Raw genomic sequence first — 20,214 nt, 5'->3', positions numbered from 1 at the left:
TTGCCCGAGCTCAAGCAGCGCGGGTGGGAGGAGCGCGCAGACGGGACCGCCGCGCTCGCCGTGCTCCTGCTGCAGGATATCGCGGTAGCGCCGCTGCTCGTCCTCCTCCCGCTCGTCGCCGGCTCGGGACCGCAGAGTTCCGCAGAGCTCGGCGTCCTCGTCGCAAAGGCGACCTTTGGCTTCGGGGGCGTGCTCGTCGCCGGGTCGGTGCTGCTGCGCCAGATCTTCTCTGTCGTCGCCGCGGCTCGCTCGTCAGAGACGTTCGTCGCTGCGACGCTGCTCGTCGCCATCGGGATGGGAGTCGCCGCCGACGCGCTCGGGCTGAGCACCACGACGGGCGCTTTCGCCGCCGGCGTCCTGCTCGCTGGTTCACAATACCGGCAGCGGATTGAGGCGGCCACCGAGCTTCCCCCGAGATGAGCCGAGATGAGCGCGTGGCCCCGGGAGTAGGCAGCAGATCGAGGCGGACATCAAGCCCTTCGAGGGCATCTTGCTCGGCATCTTCTTCATGACGGCGGGCGCGAACCTCGACCCCGCGCTCTGCGTGGCTGAGTGGCCGACACTCCTCTCCGGCATCCTCGCCTTCCTCGGCGCCAAGCTCGGCCTGCTCTTGCCAAGCTGTGATGCGTCTCTTCAGACGCCAGGCTGTGAACAGGCGCCAAGCTCGGCCTGCTCTTCGGCCTCGGCGCCTCCGCCTTCGGCCTCACGCGCGCCAAGCTGTGAATTGCGTCTCTTCACACGCCAGGCTGTGAACAGGCGCCTTCGCCTTCGGCCTCACGCGCGCAGAGGCGACCCGCGCGGCGCCGCTGCTCGTCGTACGAGACACATGGCCACCATCGGTCGTCGCGTTGGCGTCAGGCGATCCGCGTGGCGCTGCTGCTCGCGGGGGGCGGCGAGTTCGCCTTTGTCGTCTTCAAGCTCGCGGAGGACCTCGGCTTGCTGCCCACGCGGCTCGGCGGGCTGCTGACTGCCTCCGTCATCATCTCCATGTCCCCTCACGCCGCTGCCCGGCGAGCTGGCGGAGTCGATCCGAGATGACCCGAGATGAGCCGGGAACAGGTCCCTCACGCCGCTGCTCGGCGAGCTCGCGGAGTTTGTCGGCGATCAAGTGGAGCGGATCGACGCAAACCAGGCGGCCGACGCGAGGGCAGACGAGCTGTCCGACGAGGTTACCCGAGAGGACCCGAGAGGACCCGAGATCAGGCGGCCGACGCGAGGGCAGACGAGCTCTTCGACGTGATCGACGCGGACGGCAACGGCACGATCGAGCGCGAGGAGCTCCGCCGGTACTTGCTCGGCGGGGGCGGCAGGGCCTCCGAGGGGGGAGAGGACGGCAACGCCTCCTTCGCCGAGCTCTTTGCGCAGCTCGACCTCAACGGTGACGTCCTCTCGCGCGGTCAGCTGCCGTGGCGGGCGTCTCTCCACGGGGAATGGGTGCGAACAGGCGACGGCGTCATCTCGCGCGACGAGCTGCGCAGAGGCTACGTCGACTTGGTCCTCGGCGGGCGGCGCTCCTCGTGCCGCGCCTCTCCTCCCCTTGAGCCGCGGCGTGCCTCCGTCTAGGTGCTCGGCGAGCAGCGTTCCGCAGCGTTGCAGGATGCGGCGGCGGGCGGCGCGCAGCGGGAGCCGCACGGAGCCGGCGGCGGCGAGCTCGCGACGGCCCCCGACGCGGTGGTCGTGTGCGGGTACGGCGAGATGGGGCAGCGCGCGTGCGACGTGCTCGCCGACGCAGAGGCGGGGCACCCGCTCCCGCCGTCGGTGTTTGCGGAGGAGGAGGAGGGGGGGGGCGGCCTGGCTGGCTGGGGGACGCAGTTCATCGCGTTCGACCGCAACCCGTCTCGAATCGCCGTGGGGCTGGCCAAGCAGGTGCGCGTTGTGTACGGCGACGGCGCCTCGCCCGAGCTGCTCCGCGCTGCGGGCATCGTCCGGCCGCGCGCGATCGTCGTCACGTACGCCAACGACAAGCGCCGCCTCGAGCGTCAGTCGAGCGGCTCTCCCCGCCCCCCCGTTCGCACCCAGGCGCGCCTTCTCCGTTTAGGCGCTGCCTCGAGTCGACCGAGCGGCTGCGCGACGCCTTCCCCGACGTGCCCATCTTTGTGCGCGCGCGGACGGCGCTCGACGCGGCGCCGCTGATGCGGGCGGGCGCGACGGAGGTGGTGGTGGAGGCAGTGGAGGCGGCCGTCCGCTTCGCCTCCCTCCTCGGCAGTGGAGGGGACGGGCGAGCGCGCGCGCTGCTGCGCCGTCTGCAGGGCCCCGCCCCCGCCCCCGCCTCCGCCGGCCGCGGGAGATCAAGAGGAGTCGAGCGCGGTGCGGGCACACTGCCCCCGTACGCTCGGGCGGAGCTGGAGGCGCCGCGCTTGCTCGGTGCGGCGTCTTCACACCCTGCTCTGGACTTGGTCCACGCCTTTCCTTTGCTAGGCGCTCGCCGCGCAGTGCGGCGTCACGCTCGCGGACGTGTGCGCGCTGTACGACGGCTTCGCCATCCTCGAGCCAAACGAGGACGGCGAGGTGGGTCTCGGCGCCATCCGCGAGAAGCTCTCGCGCGTGAGTGGGGCGCCGATCGACGAGGCGGCGCTGGAGCAGTGGATGGCCGAGGCCGACAGCGACGGCGACCGATCGCTCTCCTTCTTTGAGTACGTGCGCGTCGAGTCGGTGCTGTACGCCGCCGAGGGCTCCGCGCCGGCGGCGGTCGCGGTCCCGCCGAGCAGCGCGACTATGAGAGAGGAGGCCGTTCAGTCAACCGAGCCTTGAGAGTGACTTCCCTTCCGGGGTTTTTCCTGCTCCTTTTCTTTTTTATCGGTCAGCCTGTGTTAGTGCTAGAGCCGTAGCACGCGCGCCAGTCGGCAGAGTCCGCACGCGCCTGTGAGCTGTGTCGTGTATGTGTCGAGCCTGTGTCTGCTGTGAGAGAGTTGGCGCGTACTTGGAGCACTTGGAGTGCAGTAGAGTTGGCAGCCTCACACCCAGGGCCGGGGAGCTTAAAAAGAAAAGCGCACCCAGCGGGCCATATGCTCGGGGACGGGTTGCGGGCAAGAGATAGAGAGCCCTACGCACGGCTCTATACACAGGTCCTGAGGGAGGGTGTAGAGGATGTAGAGTGTAGAGCGCTGTAGAGCTGTAGAGATGTAGAGCGCTGTAGAGCTGTAGAGCTCTACATCCGCCGCGGGACGAAGCGCCTCCGTTGTAGAGCGATGTAGAGGCGCTCTACAACGTGAAATCTACAAACACACACGCTCGACGCCGTCAAGGGCGAACCATTTGTGACGTGTGTAAGCTCCCTCAAAGCCTCTTGCAGTAGTCGATCTGCGTGTGCGTGGTTGCCGTCCTGATCCTCCTGCTGAGCCACATCAGTGAGCACATTGCGGACACAACTGCGCCGGTTCGCAGCCGCTGCATCCTGGAGCACCGGACCCTGGAGCCACACCCGTATAAACCTCGGTTCAACCTCGCGGTGCGAACATGTAGCATGTAGAAGCATGCACGATTCTAGCTTGTCCCGCATGTCGTCGCACCATCCCATCTCCGTGTACATCTTCGTCCACAGTTGAACCGCGTTGCGAAGGCGCAAAGTCACCTCCTCCCTATGAGACATCGGCCTCGGCCCGAGAATCACCGTCACGCTTCTCGTCATTCTCCGACGCCTCGTCGTGGACGACGCAACCAAGCCTCCACCGACTACACCCACAGCTCCATCTCCTCTCGTCACCTCGCTCGCTACGCTCTCTCTCCACCAACGGCCTCAATGTACTGCTCAGATTCGAGTGCGACTGATCACGCTCGACCGCCTCGCTCTCGCCAGCCTCGTCGCTCCTGACGGCGACATCCGTGTCTCCCGGCGAAGGCATCGCGTTTCGAGCCACAATGGACTGCGCGCTCCGCTTTTCGAACCACCAAAACTCGCGGCGCCCAGGTAGAGCTGTCAAACGTTAACTTTGGGCCTAACAGTTGCACTATTGTTGGCTGAAAATCCTCAACGTTGTTCAAGTGTTCTCCCCAGCCCAAGCTGTTACTGTTTGTTACTGTTGTTACTGTTGTTCAGTAGTCAGCAAGCAGAAAATGCCAAAAAACCCGGGTAAAACCCGAAAATACCTGGGTTTTTCCAGGTATTTTCGGGTATTACCCGCACTGGACGCTGGAGATCGTCGTGGGTCACTGCCAGGCCTTCCTTATTGTTGTTCAGCTGGCCTAACGTTAGCTACTGTTGTTGGGGAGCCCCACTGTTGTTCTGTTGTTACTGTTAACACTAGCAACACTGTTCAGCTCTTAACGTTTGACAGCTCTACGCCCAGGTGCCGGTGCCGGTGCAGGTGCCACAAGTTTGCGCCCGGCCCTCTAGCGCCGCGCGCTGGCCCCGGCTGCGTCCCCGTGGCCTGCCCGATGGCGTGGTGCCCGCCCTCCACCCACCTCCCCGCGCGGGGCCGCTCCGGGGCGACCCGGGCGCCCTCCGACCAAACTGCCACACTACTATCATACACAACAACAAACTCTACATCATAAGCGGCGAACGAGGCACGGTCGCTCTCCGACATGAGGCGCGTTGCACTTGCCAGTGCGGCCCTGGCCTTCTGTCTTCCCGCCCAATGGGTGGCAGGTGCCTCTGCTGCTATGGCATGCCTCACGGCTGCGACTGGCCGGCGCCTCGGCGCGTCAGCTCGGCTCGGCGTACAGTAGTGATAGTGGCCAGCGCAACTCGCCTGGACTCAACGCTCAGCCAGGAGCTCCCGCACGCGCTGGCGCGAGGCATGGCGCATGCAACGCGTCTGAATGCTCGCCTCGCCTCGCGCAAATGCGACCGTCCTCGCAGCCGACAGTCCACCGCCTGCTAAAGAAGCACAGCGACGAATGCGGCACCGGCGACACATGGCAGGCTGGTCATGACGCAGTTATAGGTGTTGTGTGCCGTCGGAGTGACTCTCTGTGTGTCAGGGATAGTCAGGGCTGTCCATCAGAGCTCCAGTAAGCTCGGAGACACCCCATTAGCGCGGCTCGACCTCTTTGAGTCACTGCCTTCCCGGCGGTTTGGCTGTAGAGCCTCTACAAGACTACAACAAACTCTACAGCAAAACCGCGCTCTACATCGCTCTACAACGCAGGCGCTTCGTCCCGCGGCGGATGTAGAGCTGTACAGCTCTACAGCGCTCTACACTCTACATCCTCTACACCCTCCCTCAGTATAGGTCTAGCCAGTACGTGGCTGGGTTCACAGCGAATGTAGGAAAATTCCGGATTCCGGAGCTCAGCTGACAGCTCCGGAATCCGGAAAACGCGGATTTGGGGGAAAACAAGTAAAAAATGGCAAAAAAAACGCGACAAAAACGGCGCCTGCGGCGGGCCGTGGGACCCCATATCCCCCCCGCATGGACACCCTCTGGGCCCCCGCCTCCCCCCAGAGTCGGCTTCGGACCGGCCCCGATATCCCCGCGCCCGTCGGAATTCTCATCCCGGGACGCGGGGGCTCTCTCGGCTACGGACGGCCTACGGGACCGGCCCCAGCTTCGGCTGAGGGCTGAGGTAGAGCCCGACCGACAAGCTTGCTTGCCGAGCCTGACCTCCCGAAGGCGATGCGCGAACCGCCAAGGAGCGGTGCCGGTGGGGTCCTCACCCCGGCGGCCCACGCACGCCGTCTGAGCCTAGCGCAGCGCGAACTCGCTCTGAGCCTAGCGCAGCGCGAGAGATTTGCGCAGCAACCCGGCCGGGCAACCCTTACAAAAAACTTATTTCTTTTTGAGAGCGCCTTCGTTGTTAATAATAATACAACTTGGAGCACTTGGAGTGCAGTCATTATTAGCCTCACGCCCAGGACCGGGGAGCTGAGAAGCGCACCCAGTTGGCCGGACGCTCGCTTCGCTCGGGATCGGGTTGCGGGCAAAATAGTCTTTGATTTTTTTTTACATCTGTAAAAGGCGCTCACACCGCGACTTGGACGGGAATTCGTGGTTCATGCTTTCCTTTCTCGAGCTCGTCAGTGGCCTCACCACGCCCGCTATCCACCCGGCCCGCGCCGCCCAGATTGCGGCGATCAATGCCAACTCCAGCTTGACATGGCGCGCGGCGGCCAACGCTCGCTTCGCGTTCCAGCCCCCGGGCGCGTCCCGCTCCTCCAACGGCGTGCTCGGAGACTGGGCGGCCGACATACGCGCGGCCGTGGTCCGCGGCGACGTTGCCCACTACGTCCCCGCCGACGCTACCCTGGCGCTACCGGAGAGCTTCGACTCGGAGGAGCACTGGAAAGAGTGCGCAAAGGTCATCGGCGACATCCGCGACCAGTCCAACTGTGGCTGCTGCTGGGCGTTTGCCGGCGCCGAAGCCGCATCCGACCGCATGTGCATCGCCACCGGCGGCAAGATGGTAGTCCCGCTCTCAGCGCAGGCCGAAGCTCGAAGAGAGCGAGACCGCCGCCCTGCCACGCCAACGCGGCGCCGTATATACATTTATATGCCTGCCGTACCTGCCGTGCCTGATGACCCCGCCTCTGACGCCTGCCGTGCCTAATGACCCCGCCTCTGACGCCTCCGCCCAACTCGCGCGGCAGGACGTCTGCTTCTGCGGCGGGGGGCTCTTCTCGCGCGGGTGCGACGGCGGCCAGATCACCACCCCGTGGGAGTACATCAAGCGGACGGGCGCGGTGACGGGCGGCCAGTTCAAGGGCAGCGGGCCCTTTGGCAAGGGGGCTCTAGATGATTACCGAGATACCTGAGATTACCCGAGAGTGGGTTGGTGGCACAGCGGGCCCTTTGGCAGAGGGCTCTAGATGCGGAGGTCCCTGTCTTCCTGCCAGGCACGCGAAGACGTCCCACTAGCCCGCGAGGACACGTCCATGACATGTCCGAGACATGTTCACTAGCCCGGAGGCTGCAAGCCCCAAACTCCGCAGCACCCTCGCCCTGGCCCTGGCGCGATCCTCGACATACCAACTCGCCGGCTACTCATGTCCGGGACACGCCCATGACATGTCGGCGACACGTGTGTCCACAGGCCAGGGCCTCTGCGCCGACTACTCGCTGCCGCACTGCCACCACCATGGCCCGCAGGGCGACCCGCACCCCGCCGAGGGGGCGCCGTGTCGAGGACACGTCCATGACATGTCCGAGGCATGTCCACAGGCGACGACCCGTACCCCGCCGAGGGGGCGCCGGGCTGCCCGTCGGAGCACTCGCCGACGTGCCCCAAGCGGTGCGACGACGGGTCGGCCAAGGGTCACGACGTCTGGGACGACGACAAGATCCTGTTCGACGGCGAAGTGCAGACCGCCTCCGGAGAGCAGGCGAGCGGCGCCACCTCCCCCCCCCCCCCTGCCCCTCCCCTCTCCCCCCCCCCTGCCCCCTGCCCTCCCCTGCCCTCCCCCCCCCTCCCCTTCCTCCCCTCCCCTCCGGTCCCGGCCCCCGCCCCCGCCCCAACTGTTTTCAACACCGACACCCCTCCAACCCCCTCCTCCCCCGCCAAACCGGAAAAGTTTTCCCGAGGTTGGAGGCCCCCCCCCCCCCCCCCTCTCGCCACCCTCGCTGCCTCAGGTGGTCGGCTCGGCCGCGAGCTCCAAGTGGGGCACCAAGGAGCAGCTCGCCAAGCAGGCCTTCTCGCCGCCCGCCGTCGCGGCTGCTTGAGCTGTCCTGCCGCAGGCGGAGCCGTCCTCGGGTGAGAGAGTCTGCGGGCGAGTCGCTCGGAAGGCGCTCGCAAATTCTCGGCGGAGATACCTTGTTCTCAGAAGGAGCCCGCCGCGGGGTGCGGCGGCTGCCCGAGGCCGCTCGCTGTGATGAGTACTGCTTGGGTGCGGGTGTGGGGGGGGCAGCACCAAGCGCCGTCCGTGGCTCATGTCGACTAAAGCCCGGGTACCCCGGTTGGGTCGGAGAGGCCCTGCAGCAGGACTTGAAGGGAAATTTGTGCGAGAGGGTGTATAGTTCTCAACCTGTCAGTGAGAAAAGCGCGACACCCTCGGCGAGGTGTGCTGGGCACGGCGCTCGCGCTGCTCGCAGTCGGGGGTTGACTGCTCAAAAGTGCGACGGCTCGCCGCCGATGTCATGCGGCTAAAGGGTGTGGATGCTGGGTTGAACAAAATCGGGGGACGCGACCCACTTCGCCACAGACGGTCCCGCGCCTCGCCGCTATGTTTGCGGCACGCCCCGCACCGTCCGCTGTGCCCCGTTTTTTGTCCGAGTGAAAAGAACAACGCGCTCGATGTGCGGTTAATGACTGCACTCCAAGTGCTCCAAGTGCGCTCGTCGGTGGCGGCTTCCCTCAACCTGCGCCGCGCTCGGCGAACCTCGACAGCGCTTTCGGTGGCATGCAGCTCTTTGCGACAGAAGCCTGGAGAGCAGCTCCTCTGCTGCTCACACACTCTGCACAGCTGACACAGCCTACTGTGCGGCTGCCACAGCTGTGACAGCGATGGGCTCGCCCTCACTGGCCCTCAGTCACTTGTGCTGCGGCTTGTGTGAGCGACACTGCTCGGCGACTGCCGGCACACTGTGAGACCATGGGTGTGAGGTAAAACCACGCTACCACGGTCTCGCGGCCAGACTGCCCCCCTAAGTGCCAGGACGTCTCCGTCGGGCTGAGCAACAAAAACACCGCCGGTAACTGCCGAAACGCGTGTGTCGAACACGCCACCAACAGTAGCTACCACCACGAATTTTGCTGCTCGTACCACACCCAGGACGACACATGCCGCGTCTCGCAAGATGGCAGCAGCTCCTACACCTCAAACAACAACTGGAAGGCGTTTACGTATTGAGCACGAGGCAACCCGGTCAGCTCTAGTTGTGCCGCGCCGATTCCTTACTGTTCCATTTAGATTAGAACCTTTTAAATCAGGATAGGAATGATGACGGCAAAGCAACCCGAATAAATAGCCATTGCTCCCTCAGTGTAAACGACTGTGAATACCGAACTCCCCCATTCACAGCCTTGTTATTGAGAAGAAAATACCTCCTATGGCGCTGTGCGCTGGCCTGTGAGAGGTTGAGGTGCGAGCCCTGGAGGCCCTGGGGATGGGGGGTTCACAGCCTTGTTATTGAGAAGAAAATACCTCCTATGGCGCTGTGCGCTGGCGGGGGCCCCCCCGCCTGTGAGAGGTTGAGGTGCGAGCCCACTTGTCAACAGCAGGCGCTGGCGCCATCAACGTTCCTCCCCTGTCGCCCTTTCGCAACAGCCATCGAGAGATCAAAAACGCTCGGCCCATCTCTCGGGCCCACAGCCCCCGCACTGGCCGGAATGGGCTTCGACGACCTCCCCGAGGAGCTCGTCGCAAAAATTCTCACTAGCTGCTGCGAGACGGAACTGCTCGCCGTCGCCCGGCTCAGCCGCCGGCTGCGCCGCCTCGCGAGCTCCGACCGCCTGTGGCGGCCGCTGGCTGAGGCTCGCTTCACGAGCGCCTCGGGGAGAGAGGTGGTCGGCCGCTACGCACACGCGACGCGCTGGGTGCACGTCTTCCGCTTTGCGCTCTGCGAGCGGCAGCGCGCCGCGCTGTACTCTGCTCGCGCCGACGTTGTCTCGGCGGAGAGGCGCGTCGAGTCGCAGCGGAGTGAGGTGCACGAGCGCTCGCAGCATCTGCGCCGTCTTCGCTCCGCCGCAGCGCGGCAGCAAGCAGCGCGTCAGCAAGTAGGAGCAACTAAAATAGTTGAGGAGGTGAAGGCGGTGGAAGCGAGGATAGCAAAGGCTGAAGGTGCCTAGATGTGGAACATCTCCCCATATCTCCCTGTATCTCGAGGCCCAGATGCGGCGTGAGTCCGGCCTGTGTACTCTCGGTAGTCTCGTAGTTGCAGCAGTGCTGCTGCATGCGTATAGCCCTTGTACCCAGCTAACTTACTTTCGCGCGTGCATGTGCAGGCGCAGGCCATCCTCTCGGCGCAGGCGAAGCCGAGATTAGCCGAGATCTAGCCGAGATCTGGCTCAGCAGCCTGTGCGCAGGAGCGAGATCATCCGAGATCCCCCGAGATTTCCCCCGAGATTTCCCCCGAGATTATCCGCCTGCGCGCAGGAGGGCGTCCTCCGATGCTCGCGCGCGGCGGTCGCCCGAGCTCGAGGGGGCGAGGGCGCGCAGCACTGTGAGCCGGCGTACCACGTACTCTGCCTGTGAACAGGTCGCCGAGCTCGAGGCTGCGGTCGGCCAGCTGGAGCCGACAGACCCCCGCCAGCGTGCGCTCTACCGCCAGCGCGCCTTGGCCGCTCGCCACCAGGCTGGGCCGCCGGCGGGGCGGGTTGTCAGGGTGAGTCGGGCGTGAGTGAGTGTTCTTGATCTGAAACCGATCTCGGCTGGCACGTGCAGCGCCGCCCGCAGGAGCCTAACCACATGCCAAAATGCAAAAAGCATCGGGCAGGTTACGAGTGCTTGGAGCACTTTACTTGGTCTTGCTACACATGCTAGCCTGGTAGCCTTTTATACCTGACTCGACACTCGAGTAAGAAGCGCTAGAGGGCCACCGTGCACCGATCCGCCGATCGGCACGGTTAGTGCAAAAAAACAGGTTGGTATGTTGTTAGCAGATCAGGACACCGGAGCTCACACAGAATCACAGTTCTTAGCTCCCCGGCCCTGTGGGTGTGAGGCCCTGCGGGTTACCGACTGCCGACTCCAAGTCGCAAGTGCTCAAGTGCTCAAGCGGTGTTTCGGGCTACGACCAGCACACACAAGAAAGCCAAAATTCTTTGATTCGGCTCCCGCTCCCGTGACGAAAAACGACCAACGCACCGGGCGCCTGCCCGAGAATTTGAGTTCGAATACGTAGGAGGCATCAGAGCAAAATTGAGCCCGCTAGGTGTGAAAAAAATATAAGGGTCAACTCGCCGAATTCGAACCGGAGCGCGGAGGCCACTCGACCATCTCGAGGTGCCACCGGCCGTTCTCAGCAGAGTAGATGTTCGTGGACCGGTGGCGTGGAACCGGCGGCCCATACCCGTAGCACATTACCGAGGGAACACATATATCCTGCGCGTGCCCACGCTGCACGGCTTCATCGACGTGCACGCCACACCGAACGAGACGCGCGTAGCGCCACCGTGCGGCACGACCGCCACCGTGTGCGTGCGCGACGGCAGCGCGCCGCGCCGGCTCCTGCTCGACGGATCGCCGGCCGCCGCGCAAGTCGCCGACGGGCGGCACCGCTGCGCGGTCGGCGTCGGTTGCGGCGCCGGAGGGAGGGCGAGGAGGGTGAGTCTGGAGTGATCGCACTGTGTGGAACGCGCTAGCGCCCGCGGCGGGCCGCTAGGGGGCTCCCGCCCCAGAGACCCCGTTTACACATGAGCAATATGCCCCGCCCGCCGCCCCCCCACGTGCCACGACGCACGAGCACGACCTGAGCCGGAGCCAGAGAGAGACGCCAAGTCGTGTGATCAGCCGCCGTCCACCGGGCAATTTGTGACTCTGTTGGACCTGTTTTGTACTACTTACAGAGGGATTGTCGTCTCTCTGTTGGCCCCCTCCAGCCCGGCCGCCTCCGCGGCGGCATCCCACCGCCGCTGCAGCAGCGTCGCGAAGAAGGTCCAGTCGCTGCGCGACAGGCCGAGCTCAGCGCAGGCGCGCTGCTGCACGGCCGCAAAGGCGTCGAGCGTCGCCGCCTCCGCCTGCGCCTCGCGCTCGCTCAGTCCGAGAGGCGTGGCCCAGTCGGCTGCGGAGAGGAGGAGCCGCTCGTACAGGTCGCACACCTGTCACGAAAGGCGAGGGCCATCCACTGTGTTTGCATTGACCATTGTATCAGGAGCCGCTCGCAAGTCGCACACCGGGGCCATATCTCGCCACATCTCGCCATATCTCCCCCATATCTCGCGAGTCGCACACCGGGGCCATATCTCGCCACATCTCGCCATATCTCCCCCAGATCTCGCGAGTCGCACACCGGGGCCATATCTCGCCACATCTCGCCATATCTCCCCCAGATCTCGCGAGTCGCACACCGGGGCCATATCTCGCCACATCTCGCCATATCTCCCCCAGATCTCGCGAGTCGCACACCGGGGCCACGAAGAGCTCCGCAGCGCGGATGACGGAGAGGCGGAAGGGCGGCAGCGGGCGGGCGGGCGGAGGCAGCTGCAGCGCCGGCCGAGGCACGTAGACGCCGTGCGCCCCTCCCGGGAGGATGAGGAGCATCTGCTTGGGCCCGAGGGTGGCGACCTGAAGGAAGGGGGGGGCGGGGGGGGGGGGTCAAAGAGGTGCGGAGGAGGGGTCGGAGGGGAGGAGGGGGGGCGGGCCGTTGCTGCACCTCTCCGACGCCCTCCCTGTCGAGGCGCTGCAGCAGCTCCTTCAGCCGGCTAGGGCCGTCCCGCCGCCCGACGAGAGTGGCGTACCTGCCAGGAAGGGGTCCGCAGGAGGCTGAGGGAGGGGGTCCGAGGAGGTGTCGCCGCGAGGGGAGGAGTCGCGCACTCGCCGAGCAGCAGCGGGAGGAAGTGGAAGGCGGAGGCGCCTGCTCACGAAGTGTCTAGGAAGTGTCTAAGAAGTGTCCGGGGAGCGGAGGCGGGAGGGGCAGGGCACGCGCCGCTCGTCTGGTTGTACAGCGTGAAGTGCGGCGGCACGTGCACGTCTTGGTGGTAGGGCGTGCAGTAGCCGGCCGTCTTCCAGATGAGGTAGAGGCGCGGGTTCAGCCGCGCCACCCCCTCCCCCACCACGTAGCTCGCGTCGTCGAGCCTCTCCCAGTAGCCGTCCAGCAGCGGAACGCCTAGCCTCGCGCGACCTCGCACGATCTCGGGTGAGCTCGGGCGGTCTCCCACCGCCCGCTTCGGCAGCGGCATGCCGGAGCCGCTCTCGCCGCTCGCAAAGTCGAAGGTGGTGTTCAGGGACCCGACGCCTCGCCCGCTCGCGATCCGCAGCCGCACCTCGCCATGGCAGAGAGAGAGAGAGAGAGAGATAGGGCATTGAGTCAAGCAGGTGCCTCGTCACCAGATCATCTCGCTGTTCCGCTGCCCGCGCCTCGTCGCCGAGCGAGTCGAGCGGGGCGCTCGTGTCTGCGGCGGTCAGGAAGTGGTTGGACGGGTCGACGCGGTAGAGGGAGGCGGTCGGCGCCTGCGGGACACGGCGGGCGGGGCGTGTCGTGGACGTGCCCTGGAAAGGAGGGCGGAGGCGGCGGAGAGAGGAGGGGGGGGGGGGGGGGGATGGAACCGGAAGGGATAGGTGGGCGGACGTGGCAAAAAGAGGAAGGGAGGGCGGAGCCTCGGTGGCCGCTCCGCCGGCCGAGCCGGCGGCGGCGGCGGTGAGTGCTTTGACCCACGGCAGCAGCTCCTCGACGCCGACGTCTGCCCCGGTGGCGAGCGAGTGCAGCAGCCCGCCCTCGAGCACGACGCCCGAGGAGAGCTCCTCCTTCTCGTGCCCAAACTCGGCCGCCTTTGCAACTAGCCGTGGCTCGTCTCAGAAGAGGGTCGCGAGTGTGTCGGGAGCGCCAAGCTCCGGCCGCCTTTGCAATCACCTCCTCGACGCTCCGCCCCTCCGCGCCGAGCCAGAGCGCAACGACCCGCCCCGACCACTCGGCGCCGAGCTCCCACCGCGTCGCAAAGTCCTCCGCCGCGAGTGTCGTGTGCCGCCGCTGCAGCGCGAGCAGCTCCTCCCTCGCCGGAGGGCCGAGCTCTGCCAGCAGCGACTGGATCCACGCTGCCCGCGGCGAACGGACCCACCGGTCGTGGGTCTGCCGCGCAACCTCGGCTCGGCGCTTGAGCACCGCGGCGAGAGACTCTGCGTTTGCCACGGTCTCCGTCTTTGCGGGCGGTGTGGAGCTTAGCGTGACGGTGACGCCGTCGGCGAGTGAGAGAGTCGGTGCAAAGCTAGAGAGCTGTAGAGAGGCCTCGCCGCCGGCGGGTGCCACCTGCACGAGCTCGACGCGGCGCTTCTTCGTCGGGGCGCTCATGTGTCGGTTGACTCGTTCTGAGCAGGCCGCCTAAATAGTTAGAGCCTGGCGCCGCGCGCTGCTGGGCCGTGCCGGGCCGGAGAGGCTCTGCAGGATTCGAGGATATTTAGGGGGTAGGGTATGGTGCGCCCGGCCCTGGCGCCGCGACCATACCCCCCCACCCGCACAGGACGTCGCCTCTGGCCAGCAGGACCATACCCCCCCACCCCCCACCACACCACACGAGCGCGTACAGTAACCGTCGTGTTAGGCCGTCCGTCCGGTCGTGCGGCACGGGTTCGCGCGTTGCAGTCTGCGCGAGGTGACCCGCCGGCAATCGTGCTCACCCCTCAGAGCGTGTCCGCAAAGGCCGCCAGGGCCTTGCGTGCCGGCGCAGGCGCGGCGTGTACTGTTGTAACGTGGGCGGTACGGCGGCTCCAGGTTTGACCATACCCCCCCTAGACCCCCCCACCCGTCGAGCCAGGACCATACCCCCCCACCCTTTTGGCCAGGAGCCACCATACCTTACCCCGTAAAAAGGTCGAATCCAGCGGTGTCCACGCCGTGCCCCCCTTTGCGCCGGCCCTGGATGTGAGGCTAATGACTGCACTCCAAGTGCTCCAAGTGCTCCAAGTGCCTGGCGCCGGCGCGCTGCTGGGCCGCGGAGAGGCAGCAGCGGTGAGAGGCTCTGCAGCGGTGTCCACGCCGCGCCCCCCTAGTGAGGACCGGGGAAGCCTCGACCAAAGGCGCCCAACTTTAATCAGTGACTCATTCCGGGGCCGTATACCAGGTGCGCCTGCGGCGCGCTCTCGGCGAAATTAGCCATTCTACACGCTCTCCGTGACGTATTTTTGCGTCATTCGTAATGATGTGGTGTCCGTCTCTCCCCCGTGTGTCTGACCGAGCTTCTCGGAAGCTACGCCGCCTCCGGCGGCGCTAGAGGGGGGGGGCCCATGACCCCGGCAAGCCAGTGAGGACCGGGGAAGCCTCGACCAAAGGCGCCCAACTTTAATCAGTGACTCATTCCGGGGCCGTATACCAGGTGCGCCCGCGGCGCGCTCTCGGCGAAATTAGCCATTCTACACGCTCTCCGTGACGTATTTTTGCGTCATTCGTAATGATGTGGTGTCCGTCTCTCCCCCGTGTGTCTGACCGAGCTTCTCGGAAGCTACGCCGCCTCCGGCGGCGCTAGAGGGGGGGGGCCCATGACCCCGGCAAGCCAGTGAGGACCGGGGAAGCCTCGACCAAAGGCGCCCAACTTTAATCAGTGACTCATTCCGGGGCCGTCTACCAGGTGCGCCCGCGGCGCGCTCTCGGCGAAATTAGCCATTCTACACGCTCTCCGTGACGTATTTTTGCGTCATTCGTAATGATGTGGTGTCCGTCTCTCCCCCGTGTGTCTGACCGAGCTTCTCGGAAGCTACGCCGCCTCCGGCGGCGCTACAGTGGGTTGCGGGCATTAAGAAAACGTAGTATTAAGAAACCACGCCGAGCGATTTCCGCAAAAATCTAAGAAACCACGGCGCGCCGCAGACGCGGCCCCGAGAAAAGGCCAGAAACGAGTGTGTGATTCACTGTGTGTGAACGGGAGCCCCAGCTCAAAAATTCCTCTTCGCCTGCGGCGCGCGCACTTGTCACTTTCCAAGTCTGCGGTGTTCTGAGTGGAGTGGATGGAGGCGTGTGTGCGTCTTCCCCCGTCATCCAGAGAGCCGACTCAGCGGCAGACTCTGGCATCGCCCTCGCGGACCGGCAGCTTACAGCTGACCTCTTACTTACCTAAAAATCCTTCGGGCCCGCCGGCTCTGCTGGCTTGAGTGCCGGCCGGAGCTAAGAAACCACGGCGCGGGGTGGATGAGGGCTGTGGAAAGGCTTAGAAACGGCGGCGTGCCGCGGAATCCTGTTTTTGCGCAGCGGCGCCGCCAGGCGCCCGCCCCGGCGGTGAGCGACGCGTAGCGAGCGAACCGCCGGGGTGGGCGCCTGGCGGCTCCGCGGAGCTCCTTTGGCTCGGCGCGCGGGGGCGCGAAGAAAAGAAATTTCCCTCCCGTCCCACCCAGCGCCTGCGCTCGGCGAAGGCCGCGAAAGACCGAGGTGGCGAAATCGCTGCTGCGTCGGGATGCGGGCACCTCGCGAGAAGCCGTTCAAGCCCGGCCATCCTCACCCCCCCAAGCAGCTGCGGCCGCAATTTCAGCCGGTCTCGTGACCGCCCCGCCCCAGCAGGCGCACGTTTGAGCGAGATCGTCCTGCAGCGCACCGAGAAGGGGCCGGTCGCGCGCAGCGCCACGCCGCAGGCGTCCGCCGGAGGCCCGCCGGAGGCTGTATGCGGCGGCCACTTCCCCTCGGTCTTTCGCCGCGCTCCGGCCGCTCCTTGGCTCCTGGCCGTCTCTTCCGAGCGGCTTTGCGCGCCCCCAACATTCCCCTGACAGCAGCGCCTCACGGCGTGGGCTGCGAGGTCACTCGGGGTGACCCAGGGGGCGGCGGGGGAGCACTCTTCCGCCGGAGTATCGACGGTCTTCCCGCTACTCGCTCGTAGCCCACCACCTTCCCGGCAACCCCACCCGCTCGGTTTGTCCTCACTTCTCCCCCCCCCCCCCCCTTTCAGGCGAGGCCCTGGCCACCAAACTCGCGGTCGTCGCTCCGGGAACGGGCAGCAGCGCGACGCTTTTCGAGAGCGAGCGGCGGCGGCGGCTCAGCACCAACCTTTGCAACGCAGGGGCTGGCTGCGTGGGCCCCCACCACCGGACTCCGTCGGGCTCGCGTCTCCCTACCTCTCGCGGGAGCTGAGGGGAGCGCAGTGTGTGTCTGCGTCTGTGTCTGTGTCTGTGTCTGTGTCCCTGTCGTGTCGTGTGTGTCGTGTGTAACTCTCGCACTGGCCACTGCTCTATCTTAGCTCTCGCCACAGGCTCTCAGCGCCTCGCCCTCGCCCCTCGGGGCCCTCCCCGCCCGCACGCTCGACACACGACAGAACCCGGACGACGTGCGTTTTTGCTTCTCTACAAAACACGCACACCCACGCCCGCCCCAGTGAGCGGACCCAGCGCCATCGAGAAGAAAGACTTTGGCGAGCCAACGCAGCCGAGAGAGATAAATTCTCCATAAAAGAGAGCCTAGCCGCTATACCTATAGCGGTGCAGAGCGCGAACTCGCCGTACTGAGCCTAGCGCAGCGCGAACTCGCCGTCTGAGCCTAGCGCAGCGCGAACTCGCTCCTGTTCATAGCTGCGCAACCCTAGCCGAGCTCCATTTTCTTAATGCCCGCAACCCACTGTAGAGGGGGGGCCCATGACCCCGGCAAGCCAGTGAGGACCGGGAAGGAATCCTACAGGGCCTCGTGTAGCCCTCCTTTTTGGCGTGACTCTCTCATGATGCTCGCCGCATTGAAGGACGGTTCGCCGCCGGAGGTGCAAGAGAAGGCGCTAGCGCGCGTCGTAGAGGCGTTAGGGGCTGGGCGAGGCGACGAGGCGGCGGTGCTGGCGTTGCTTGATTGCGGCGGGCGGATCAACGCGACTTGCGAGGAGGGCGAGATGAGTGGCGTCACTGTGCTGATGCTCGCCGCCATGTACGGCCACGAGCGGGTGGTCGAGCTGTTGCTGCAGCGCGGCGCGGAGATCGAGCTGCAGAACAGCGACGGCGGCACCGCGCTGATGATCGCCGCCGGCAACGGCCGCGAGCCGTCGGTCGAGCTGCTGCTGCAGCGCGGCGCGGAGATCGGCACCGCGCTGATATGCGCCGCCGGCCAAGGCCACGAGCGGGTGGTGGACCTTCTGCTGCAGCGCGGCGCGGAGGTCGACTTGCATACCAGCGACGGCTGGACCGCGCTGATGGCCGCCGCCGACAAAGGCCACGAGCGGGTGGTCGATCTTCTGTTGCGGCGCGGAGCGGAGACCAACAAGCAGGATAGCGACGGCGACACCGCGCTGACGGTCGCCGCCGGCAACGACCACCCCGCCGTCGTCCTCCGCTTGCTTCGCGCGGGCGCGGATACAGCGGTGCGCTCTGAGGACGGCAAGACAGCGCTGCAGTGGGCCAAGGAGAAGGGCCACGCAGCGTGCGTCGGCGCCTTCCGGCAGCACGTCGCAGAGGTGACTGCGGCCCAGCGTGAGGCGGCGGCGGGCGGTGTGGGCGGTGCTTCCTCGGGCGAGGCGGCGGCGGGAGCGAGGGCCGCGGCCTCTTCCGGCTCACCGGGCAGCCTTTCCGAAGAGGCCAGGCAGGCGGCTGCGCGAGGCGAAGAGGCGGCGCTGCTGGCGTGGCTTGACAGCGGCGGGCGGGTTAACGCGACTTGCGCGGTCGACGATGTGAGCGGCGTCACCGCGCTGATGCTTGCCGCCCAGAAGGGCCAAGAGGGGATGGTCGAGCTGCTGCTGCAGCGCGGCGCGGAGATCAACTTGCAGAACAGCAACGGCGGCACCGCGCTGATGGTCGCCGCCACTAACGGCCACGAGCGGGTGGTCGACCTTCTGCTGCAGCGCGGCGCGGAGATCAACAAGCAGAAAAGCAACGGCGGCACCGCGCTGATGTGCGCCGCCGGCAACGGCCACGATTGGGTGGTCGATCTTCTGTTGCAGCGCGGGGCGGAGATCAACTTGCAGGCCAGCGACGGCTGGACCGCGCTGATGTACGCCGCCCAGGAGGGCCAAGAGGGGGTGGTCGAGCTGCTGCTGCAGCGCGGCGCAGAGATCGACTTGCAGAATAGCAACGGCGACACCGCGCTGATGGACGCCGCCGGCCAAGGCCACGAGCGGGTGGTCGACACGCTGCTGCAGCGCGGCGCGGAGGTCGACCTGCAGGCCAGCGACGGCAGCACCGCGCTGATGGGCGCCGCCAGCCAAGGCGACGAGCGGATGGTCGAGCTACTACTTCAGCGCGGCGCGGAGATCAACAAGCAGGACAACGACGGCTACGTCGCGCTGATGTACGCCGCCCAGGAGGGCCACGAGCGGGTGGTCGAGCTGCTGTTGCAGCACAGGGCGGAGATCAATCTGCAGAACGACCTCGGGTTCACCGCGCTGATGTACGCCACCGGCTTCTCCGACCACTCCGCCGTCGTCCTCCACCTGTTGCGGGCGGGCGCAGACGCGGTGTTGTGCTCTGCGAGCGGCAGGACGGCGCTGCAGATGGCCAAGGAGAAGGGCCACGCCGGGTGCGTGCGCGCCCTCGAGGAGCATGCGGCGGCGGCGGAGGCGGCAGTGGAGGCGGCGGCGAAGGCAGCGGCGAGGGAGGCGGAGAGAGCGGCGGCGGAGGCGGAGGCGGCGCGGCATGCCGAGGCGCTGCTGGCGGAGGAGGAGGCGGAGAAGGAGGCGGAGCGCGCCAAGGAGAGCAAGAAGGGCAAGAAGAAGAAGAAGAAAGGGAAGGGCGGGGGGGGCGGCGCTGGGCCGTCGCGGGAGCCCGGGGAGAAGGCGGAAGAGGAGGCAGCGGCCGAGGCGGCGGCGGCGGGAGAGGAGGCGGAATTGGCGGCGGCGCTCGAGGAGAGCGCGAGGCTGGAGGAGGAGAGGCGGGCGGCGGTGGAGCAGCCGCCAGAGCCGGAGGCGCCGCCGGGGGAGGAGCCGCCGACCGACTTCGTCTGCCCGATCACGACCGAGATCATGAGCGACCCGGTGATGGCGGCCGATGGGCACGCGTATGAGCGGTCGGCCATCGAGCGCTGGCTCGCAACCAAGTCGACAAGCCCGATGACGGGCGAAGAGCTTGGCAACACAGGCCTCTTCCCCAGCCACATCCTGCGCCGGATGATCCGAGAGTGGCAGGGGGCGCAGTGAAAAGTGTTGCCGGCTGCACAGATCGCCACACTGGTCTCCTCACCTTCTTGCACGTGATCGGAGCGCATGGTTCATTGTGTAGTGTGGCGCGCCTATGCCATAGTGTGGGGTCGGCCCGAGGATAGCACACGCCTCGAGCGACTCAATCGACTGGCCACCGCAGTGGACCAGCTCCCGAAGGAGAGTCTTGACCAGCTCGAGCGCGTTGTTCTTGACGAACGAATAGACCTTTTTGAGGAGGTTGTCGAGCAAGCCGCCGAGGTTGTCGCCGCCGACGGCCGAGAGCACAAATCGGTGATCGAGAGCGCCCGTGATCTTCTTAAGCTAGGGTGCCCACAGGACCCAAAAGAAAATAGCTTTCCTACTCAAAAAGGGACGCACGAGGCAAATCTGATGTTGGCCAGTTCCAATAGGAGCGAGGCCTCTTCCGTTGGGGGACCGAGTACATAGGAAACGAGGGTTCCCCGGTTTGTCACGCGCGAGCGCGAGCGTGACACTGCACTTGGCGCCGAGCGCCCGCGGCTCAGACCTTGTGCAGGCCACCCCTCGGTGAGTGCACCGGTCCGGACCGATGGCGCTCGGTGTGGAGCAAGCAAGACCCCCCCCCCCCCCCATCGGCGCGCGCTCGCCATTCCAACGGCCGCCAGGAGCACCAAGAGGACT

The 20,214-nt window shown here is 66.1% G+C and overlaps 3 protein-coding genes across 3 annotated transcripts; 2 read left to right on the top strand and 1 right to left on the bottom strand.

The window, feature by feature from the left end:
• Nucleotides 1–5,918: 5,918 nt before the first annotated feature.
• EMIHUDRAFT_355058 (hypothetical protein) lies at nt 5,919–7,905 on the top strand (the record flags this gene model as incomplete). Its single annotated transcript, XM_005772829.1, has 5 exons — nt 5,919–6,366; nt 6,530–6,659; nt 6,973–7,029; nt 7,101–7,265; nt 7,506–7,905. Coding segments are annotated over exons 1-5 (874 nt in total), but the record flags the coding sequence as incomplete, so codon positions are not given.
• A 1,299-nt stretch (nt 7,906–9,204) lies between these two features.
• Nucleotides 9,205–10,357, top strand: EMIHUDRAFT_208310 (hypothetical protein; the record flags this gene model as incomplete). Its single annotated transcript, XM_005772828.1, has 4 exons — nt 9,205–9,591; nt 9,971–10,000; nt 10,074–10,199; nt 10,271–10,357. 4 exons carry the CDS (start codon nt 9,205–9,207, stop codon nt 10,355–10,357), a joined length of 630 nt encoding a protein of 209 aa, XP_005772885.1.
• Nucleotides 10,358–16,682: 6,325 nt separating this feature from the next.
• On the bottom strand, nt 16,683–19,999 carry EMIHUDRAFT_208308 (hypothetical protein; the record flags this gene model as incomplete). Its single annotated transcript, XM_005772827.1, has 5 exons — nt 16,683–16,789; nt 16,917–16,953; nt 19,347–19,512; nt 19,595–19,875; nt 19,991–19,999. The coding sequence occupies 5 exons, from the start codon at nt 19,997–19,999 to the stop codon at nt 16,683–16,685; spliced, it is 600 nt and encodes a 199-aa protein (XP_005772884.1).
• Nucleotides 20,000–20,214: the final 215 nt, after the last annotated feature.

Source organism: Emiliania huxleyi (assembly GCF_000372725.1).
Source record: "Emiliania huxleyi CCMP1516 unplaced genomic scaffold EMIHUscaffold_35, whole genome shotgun sequence".
Taxonomy (NCBI): domain Eukaryota; phylum Haptophyta; order Isochrysidales; family Noelaerhabdaceae; genus Emiliania; species Emiliania huxleyi.
The sequence above is the reverse complement of the archived record's forward strand: the minus strand, read 5'-3'. Positions and strand labels throughout refer to the sequence as shown.